General features: G+C 57.2%; 1 protein-coding gene across 1 annotated transcript; it reads left to right on the top strand.

Annotated features, from left to right (window-relative positions):
- The first annotated feature begins 1,702 nt into the window (after positions 1 to 1,702).
- On the top strand, positions 1,703 to 8,478 carry PTGER2 (prostaglandin E receptor 2). Its single transcript, XM_058026733.1, has 2 exons — positions 1,703 to 2,530; positions 8,242 to 8,478. Exons 1-2 carry the CDS (start codon positions 1,703 to 1,705, stop codon positions 8,476 to 8,478), a joined length of 1,065 nt encoding a protein of 354 aa, XP_057882716.1.
- Positions 8,479 to 8,803: the final 325 nt, after the last annotated feature.

Here is an 8,803-nt window from a genome sequence, read left to right as displayed (position 1 = left end):
CTGCACCTCTTGGGGACCTCTGATGGCATGCAGGAGAGGGGACAATGGGGACGTGGCCTGGTGCCAGCTCTGGGCAGGGAATTCTCCGTGGGCTCCTCTGGAGCAATGGGAATTGCCCTGCACAGCCCGGGCTCTGCTGGGCTCGGGGGGTTTGGGGTTGGTTCTGCACCAGGACTGGAGCTGGCCCAGGGACTCTCTGACCACCGAGGGGCTCCTGGAGGGCACCGGGATCCGGGATTGGCACCGGGACAGAGCGGGGCTCCATGGCATTCCAGGAGCCACACCGGGACTGCTGCAGCCGGGCCGGGATCGGCCCTGAGAGCTGCTCCGTCTGGCACAGGGACTGCCCGTGCCCCGGGGCTCTCGAACCGACACCGGGGCTCCTGGACCGGCCCCGGGGCTCCTGGACTGGCACCGGGGCTCCTGAACCAGCACTGGGGCTCCTGGACCGACACCGGGGCTCCTGAACCAACACCGGGGCTCCTGAACCGACACCGGGGCTCCTGGACCGGCCCCGGGGCTCCTGAACCAGCACCGGGGCTCCTGAACCAGCACCGGGGCTCCTGGACCGGCCCCGGGACTCCTGGACCGACACTGGGGATCCCAGACCGACACCGGGGCTCCTGGACCAGCACCGGGGCTCCTGAACCGACACCGGGGCTCCTGGACCAGCACCGGGGCTCCTGAACCGACACCGGGGCTCCTGGACCGACACCGGGGCTCCCGGACCTACACCGGGACTCCTGAACCGACACCGGGACTCCTGAACCGACACCGGGGCTCCTGGACCGGCCCCGGGCCTCCTGAACCGACACCGGGGCTCCTGGACCAGCACCGGGGAGGATCGTAAGAGACGCTCCCGGTCGGGCAGTGCCGGAGCCGGGGCTGGGTCACACCGGGACTGTCCCAGAGATGCCGGGGCTGCCCGAGCACTACCGACCCGGCACTGGGGCTCTCGGACCGCACCGGGACTGGCCGTGTCCCGGGCTCCCACCCCGGTACCGGGACTGTCGGACCTGCACCGGGACTCGCCGTGTCCGGAGCTCTCAGAACGGTGATGGGACTCCCAGACCGGTAGCGAGACCGGCCGTGTCCCGGGCTCCCACCCCGGTACCGGGACTGTCGGACCTGCACCGGGACTGGCCGTGTCTAGGATTCCCACACCGGTACCGGGGCTCCCAGACCGGTACCAGCACTGGCCGCACACCGGGACTGGCCGTGTCCGGAGCTCCCACACCGGTACCGGGACTGTCTGACCGCACCGGGACTCGCCGTGTCCGGGGCTCTCAGATCGGTACCGACACTCTCAGACTCGCACCATCACTGGTCCTGTCCAGGACTCTCACACCGGTACCGGGATTCTCAGACCCGCACCGGGACTGGCCGTGTCCGAGGCTCTCAGATCGGTACCGGGACTCGGCGTGTCCGGATCTCCCGCACCAGTACCGGGATGGTCGGACCGCAGCGGGACTCGCCGTGCCCGGGACTCCCAGGCCGGTACCGGGATTCTCGGCCGGGCCAGGCTCGGTCCGTGCGCGCTCCCCGCCTCCGCTCCGTCCATCCCCGTGAGCGCCGGCCCGGGGCGGCGCCGGGGCCCGGGGCGGTGCCGGGGCCGGGGGGCGGGCGGGGCGGTGCCGTCGGGGCGGGCGGTGCCGGTGCCGGTGCCAGGGCCGGGGGCGGCGGCGCAGTCGGGCGTGCGGCGATGAACGGGACGGGCCGGGCGGACGGGAGCGCCGGGGAAGCGCTGCCGGCCGGGGCTCGCCCGCTGGTCAGCGCCCTCATGTTCTCGGCCGGGCTGCTGGGGAACCTGCTGGCGCTGGCGCTGCTGCTGCGGGGCCGCCGCGGGGCTCGGCAGCGCCCGCCCGCGCTGTTCCACGTCCTGGTGCTGGCGCTGGTGGTCACCGACCTGCTGGGCACCTGCTCCGTCAGCCCCTTGGTGCTGGCCTCCTACCACCGAAACCTCACCCTGACCAGCCTGGCCCGCGGAGGGCACATCTGCCTCTACTTCGGCTTCGCCATGAGCTTCTTCGGCCTCGCCACCATGCTCATCCTCTTCACCATGGCGCTGGAGCGCTGCCTGGCCCTGGGGCGCCCCTACTTCTACGAGCGCTTCCTGAGCCCCCGCACGGGCTTGGTGGCCCTGCCGGCCATCTACACCTTCTCGGCCGCCCTGTGCTCGCTGCCGCTGCTGGGCTTCGGGCGCTACGTGCAGTACTGCCCCGGCACCTGGTGCTTCATCCAGATGCACCTGGAGCCGCACCGCGGGCTGGACGTGGCCTTCTCGCTGCTGTATGCCACGCTGCTGCTGCTGCTGATCGTGGCCGTGCTGCTGTGCAACCTGAGCGTGATGGCCAACCTGGCCCGCATGCACCGCCGCGGGCAGAGGAGCCGCAGGGTGGCCGCCCCCGAGCAGCCCCGAGGGGCCGCGGGCTGCGGGCGGAGAATGTTCTCCATGGCCGAGGAGATCGACCACCTGCTGCTGCTCTCCATCATGACCATCACCTTCGTCATCTGCTCCCTGCCCTTCACGGTGAGTGGCGCTGGGTGTTCTCTCTCTGCCCAGCGCTCATATTTCTCTCCTGGCCTTTGTAAAGCATCCCCCAAGTCTGCTGGCCGGGCCTCGAGGGTTGGGGTGAAAGCTTGGGAGAGCACAGCTCAGCCACGAGCTTGGCAGTGTGCACGTCAGTGGGGAATGGGGGAATCGCTCCCTGCGTCCCCAGGGCCAGGAGGAGAATGGGATGGGGTGTCAGGATCACAGGGGGCAGGAGAATGGGCTGGCAGGAGAATGGGGTGACAGGAGGATGGGGTGGCAGAGGATGGGGTGGCAGAGGATGGGGTGATAGAAGAATGGGGTGGCAGGAGAATGGAAGGGCAGGAGAATGAGATGACAGGAGAATGGAGTGGCAGGAGGATGGGGTGGCAGGAGAATGATGTGACAGGAAGATGGGGTGGCAGGAGAATGATGTGACAGGAAGATGGAGTGGCAGGAGAATGGTCTAACAGGAGAATGGGATGGCATGAGGATGGAATGGCAGGAGGATAGTCTGATGGGAGAATGGAGTGGCAAGGAGAATGATGTGGCGGGAGAATGGGGTGGCAGGAGGATGGAATGGCAGGAGGATGGTCTGATGGGAGAATGGGGTGGCAGGAGAATGGGGTGACAGGAAGATGGTCTGACAGGAGAATGATGTGACAGGAGGATGGAGTGGCAGGAGAATGATGTGGCAGGAGAATGGGGTGGCAGGAAGATGGTCTGACAGGAGAATGGTCTGACGGGAGAATGGAGTGGAAGGAGAGTGATGTGGCAGGAGAATGGGGTGACAGGAAGATGGTCTGGCAGGAGGATGGTCTGACGGGAGAATGGAGTGGCAAGGAGGATGATGTGGCAGGAGAATGGGGTGACAGGAAGATGGTCTGGCAGGAGAATGGTCTGACGGGAGAATGGAGTGGCAAGGAGGATGATGTGGCAGGAGCAGAGGTGCCCTCCCACCCCACAGAGGCTCCAAGGCCAGGCCGTGTGGCTCAGGCAGGGTCTCCTGGACCACACATCATCATCACTGAGATTCCCAGGATCCAGGAGGTCATGGTGGAGCTGTGAGGGATGGCAAAACAACCAATTGCACTTTTAGGGAGGGGATGAAGGAGCTGCCCTGGGCTGGAGGCAGTGGATGTCCGTGCTGGATGGGATGAGTTATCCCAGATCTCTGTGGACAGAGCTGGAGATGAGGGAGGCTGTGCCCACCTCGCTGTCAGACAGAGGTTTCTGCTCCTCTGCAGCAGCGCTGAGGCGCTGGCACAGAGCTGGGAGATTTCTGGGAACAGAGATCTGGCACGGCAGCCACAGCACGTGGCATCCCCAGGGACGTCCCCACATCCCGTGCCCCATCCATGCACGAGGCTGCCAGCAGAAATCCGGGATCCAAACAGCAAAGTGAAGAGGAGAGAGCGAGTGCCCTGCCTCTGCCTGGGCTCTGCCCTCCCAAGGGCCACTTCTCACCCATCCAGAGGCTTTTCCAGAGCCCGGCTGTGTGAGCCCCCCAGGGCAGGAGATCATTTGGTCCCTTTAGGGGTGAGCCCAGCAAGGCCGGGAGCACAGCCAGTGCTAATTTCACACTCCTGGTGTTAAATAGACTCTGCCTTCCCTTCATCCTCCCTTGCTTTCCCTAAGGGAAAAGGAAATAACCACAGGATACGGCCGAGCCAGGGTTTTAGAACAAAGAAATAATGTTCAGATGCTCGTGAGCATCCCAGGAGCCTCAACACCCTGGGAGACTCCAGCTCCTGACCGTGACCCCAGAGATGATGGGCAGCCCTTGCCGTGTCCCAAAACAGCCCTGGGCTGGCTGCTGTGCTCAGGAGGAGCAGAACCCCTGGCTGGGCAGGGCCCTGAGAGCGTGCTGGGGGCAGAGGGGCTGGGAAAGCAGCCCTGGCCGGGCTCCCGTGGGGCCTGTGGGGGCAGACATGGCCTTGTCCAGAGCCAGCTTCCCCTTCCCATGTGGGGCCGCGCTTGGCAGCGGCTCAAACCCAGCCGCCTCCTTGGGTGACACTTTCTCTCGTGTCCCTGGAGCAGCCCAGGCACGCACAAACCCCTCAGGCCGGGAATTCCTCCCCAGACCCCAGCAGAGCTGGGAAATGCTGCGTGCGGTGCCATGGCAGGGTGGTACCCGGGGGATGCCGCGCAGGGCAGCGACGCTCCAGGGACGCTCCAGGGATGCTCCAGGGATGCTCCAGGGATGCTGCCAGCCCCATCCCTGCTGTGCCCAGCCCCAGCGAGGGGGCGGCGGTGACCCGAGTGAGTAAGGGGGGCTGAGTCACCTTCCAGGAAAACCCCGCGGGCTGGGATGAGTCGGCAGGGCAGGAAGGAGCGGCGGGGTCTCAGCGCTCACCGTGCTCATCCTCTGCCCCCGTGGTGTCCCACGGTTCTGCTGCCGTGTGGTCTCAAGGTGAGAGACACCAGAGACGCCACTTCCTCCAGCAGCTCGGGTCTGACCGTGCCTCTGAACGAAGGGCTGCCTTGCATTTAAAGTTCATTTAAACCCACACATCGCCGGCCGGGGGTGAATGTTCAAATCACAAACAGGACGGGGCTGGGAGCTGGTTTATTTTCTGGGAGCGTGCCTTGAGCTGGTTTATTTTCCAGCATCTCATTCATTACATGGTTATTGTGAAAAACGCCAATCACTTGTGTTTTAAAAATTTTTAAAGTTTAATAGTAATGAAATGGTTATAAAAATAGTAACACAATTAGAGTAGTGACAATTTGGACAAATTGAATTAAGACAATATGAGACAATAAAAAACAAAGAGTTACAGACAGTCCGGGTACCTTTTTCTGGGCACCATGAGCCTGAAAAAGGACCCCCGTTAACAAAGGATTAACCCTTAAGAACAATAGCTCGTTGCATATTCATACACTTCATCCATGATGCATAAATTCCATTCAAACACAGGATTCTGTCTGGTCATCATCAACTTCTCCCCTCTAATCCTAACAGCGCCTCCAAGGTGGGAAGAAGTTTGTTTCTTCCGATAAGAAGGCAATAAATTCTTTTTCTCTGAAAGATTCAGGTGTCCTGTGGCTGCTATCTCGCTGCAAGTCCTTTCTTTTAAACAAAGCATCTTACATAGCACAGTTTCTATTTTAACAATTTTTATAACCTAAAACTATATTTAACACAGTACTTAAGAAAATTAATACAGCATTGCTTTCTAACACAACACTTTTAATATTTGTGAAAAGCCAATCATAAAATGCATGCATTTTTCACTGTTGTGACAATGGGAAGATGCCATCAGCTCACATCCCAGAACTTAATGTTCCAACTTACTTTATAAGTTTTCTGACCAATCCCACAAAGCAAAAGCACATTGACAGCAGTTCCATCCAACCACTGTAAGCACAGGTACCTTTGGTTAAAACAATGCTTGCTTATTTCGAATACAATACCTGCTTTTAAGCCTTACAGAGCTCCATTATTAAGCTTCAAACTTCCTAATAGCTCACTAGATAAAGTTTTCTGTAGCTTAGGGAGTTATTCAAGACAAGTGTTAGTACACAGACCATTGTTCTAGTTGTCCTTGCTTTTCTACTTTTTAAACAATTTTTCTGCTGACCTATCCCATGGCTGCTGCTTAGCTCCAATCACAGTTCTGCTGTCTCTGAGCCTGCCTTTTGCAGCTTCCCCAAAACCCTCTGATTTTATGGATTCCCACACCACAGAGTCGGCAAATTTGCTGTGACAGCCCAAACTGCCCCAAAAGAGCTGCCTGGGGGGGCAGATCCTGGGAGCCCAAACTCGGGATTGTTTCTCCCTGTGATTTCTCCCTGGTTGAGGGAGGTGATTGTGAGACCCCCACCCTGCAGGGCTGTGTCCATCTCTGGGGTCCTCCCAGCACAACAGAGACCTGGAGCTGTTGGGGTAAATCCAGAGGAGGCACCAAGCTGATTGAAGGGATGGAGCAGCTCTGCTGGGAGAATTGGGATTGCTCACCCTGGGAAAGAGAAGGATTTGGGGCCGCCTAATTGTGACCTTCCAGCACTTGAAAGGAACTCCAAAGGACTCTTTACGAAGGCCTGGAGTGACAGGACCAGGGAGAAATGGATTCAAACTGGCAGAGAGGAGGTTTAGATGGGAAATTGGGAAAAAATTCTTTGCTGTGAGGATGGTGAGGCCCTGATACAGGTTGTCCAGAGAAGCTGTGGCTGGAAGGGTTCCAGACCAGGTTGGATGCATCTCCTCCAGGCAGCACTGACACAACCAGAGCACACAGCCTGAGCTGTGCCAAGGGAAATACAGGTTGGATATCAGGAAAAGTTTTTACAGAAAGAGTGATAAAGTTCTGGAATGGCTGCCCAGGGAGGTGGTGCAGTCCCCATCCCTGGGTGTGTTTAACAAAACCTGGATGTGGCACTGGGGGCCAGGGTTTAGCTGAGGTGCTGGGGCTGGGTCGGACTGGATGATCTTGAAGGTCTCTCCCAGTCCAGTGTTTCTGTGAATTCTGTGAATTCTGTGAATTCTGTGAATTCTGTGAGTTCTGTCTTCTGTGAATTCCATGAATTCTGTGGATTCTATGAATTCTGCCAATTCTGCCAATTCTGTCAATTCTGTCATTCTGTGATTCTGTGGACACCGTGATTCTGTGATCCTGTGAATTCTGTGATTCTGTGAATTCTGTCATAGTCACTCTGTGAATTCTGTCATTCTGTCTTTCTGTCATTCTGTCAATGCTGTCATTCTGCAAATTCTGTCATTCTGTAAATTCTGTGCATTCTGTGATGCTGTGATTCCGTGAATTCTTTCAATTCTGCCATTCTGTGATTCTATGAATTCTGTGATTCTGTCATTCTCTGATTCCATGGATTCTGTGAACTTTGTGATTCTGCAAATTCTGTCAATTCTGTGATTCTCTGAATTCTGTCCTTCTGTGATTCTGTGAATTCTGTGAATTCTGTCATTCTGTCAATTCTGTCATTCTGTCAATTCTGTCAATTCTGTCATTCTGAGAATTCTGACAATTCTGTGATTCTCTGAATTCTGTCCTTCTGTGATTCTGTGAATTCTGTGAATTCTGTCATTCTGTCAATTCTGTCAATTCTGTCAATTCTGTCATTCTGAGAATTCTGTCAATTCTGTCATTCTCTGAATTCTGTCTTTCTGTGATTCTGTGAATTCTGTGAATTCTGTCATTCTGTCAATTCTGTCAATTCTGTCAATTCTGTCATTCTGTCAATTCTGTCATTCTCTGAATTCTGTCCTTCTGTGATTCTGTGAATTCTGTCATTCTGTGAAATCTGTGATCCTGTGAATTCTGTCAATTCTGTCATTCTGTGAATTCTGTCATTCTGTCAATTCTGTGATTTGGTTCATTCTGTGATCCTGTGAATTCTGTCAGTTCTGTCATTCTGTGAATTCTGTGAATTCTGTCATTCTGCCAATTCTGTCATTCTGTGAATTCTGTGAATTCTGTCAATTCTGTCAATTCTGTCAATTCTGTCATTCTGTGAATTCTGTGAATTCTGTCAATTCTGTCATTCTGTGAATTCTGTGAATTCTGTCGTTCTGTCAGTTCTGTGATTCGGTTCATTCTGTGATCCTGTGAATTCCATGATTCTGTGATCCTTTGAATCCCGTGAATCCTGTGAATTCCCTGGATGCGCCTTGGCTGAACCCCGCCAAGCAGAACAACAACAGGCCCAAACCAGGCCGTTTTTTAACCTCCTCTCCCGCCCTGATCCCACAGATCCGCGCCTACGTGAACAAGCTCAGCGAGGCGGAGGGTGACCACGGCTGGGACCTGCTGGCCCTGCGTTTCCTGTCCATCAACCCCATCGTGGACCCGTGGGTGTTTGCCATCCTGCGGCCGCCCGTGCTGCGCCTCATGCGCTCCGTGCTCTGCTGCCAGCTCAGCCCCGCGGCCCCCGCCGTGTCCCCTGCTGTCACAAAGCTGCCAGCACGGCCACACCTCTGTGGGCAGTAGGTCCGAGGGGGGATGCAGCCTCCTGATGGGCAGTTCTGGGCCCCTCAGTGTGGGAAAGGGTGTGGAGATGCTGGGGAGCGGCCGAAGGGAGTGAGGCTGGAGAGGGGTTGGAACACGAACCCTGTGAGGAAGCCCTGAGGGAGCTGGGGGTGCTCAGCCTGGAGAAAAGGAGACTCAGGGGTGCCCTCATCACTCTGCACAGCTCCTGAAAGGTGCCTGTGCCCAGCTGGGGCTGGGCTCTGTCTCCAGCAGCACTGACACAACCAAAGGACACAGTCTGAAGCTGTGCCAATGGAAATTTAAGTTGGATATGAGGAAAAAGTTT

This window comes from Melospiza georgiana, chromosome 6 (genome assembly GCF_028018845.1).
Source record: "Melospiza georgiana isolate bMelGeo1 chromosome 6, bMelGeo1.pri, whole genome shotgun sequence".
NCBI classification, from domain to species: domain Eukaryota; kingdom Metazoa; phylum Chordata; class Aves; order Passeriformes; family Passerellidae; genus Melospiza; species Melospiza georgiana.
The sequence above is the reverse complement of the archived record's forward strand: the minus strand, read 5'-3'. Positions and strand labels throughout refer to the sequence as shown.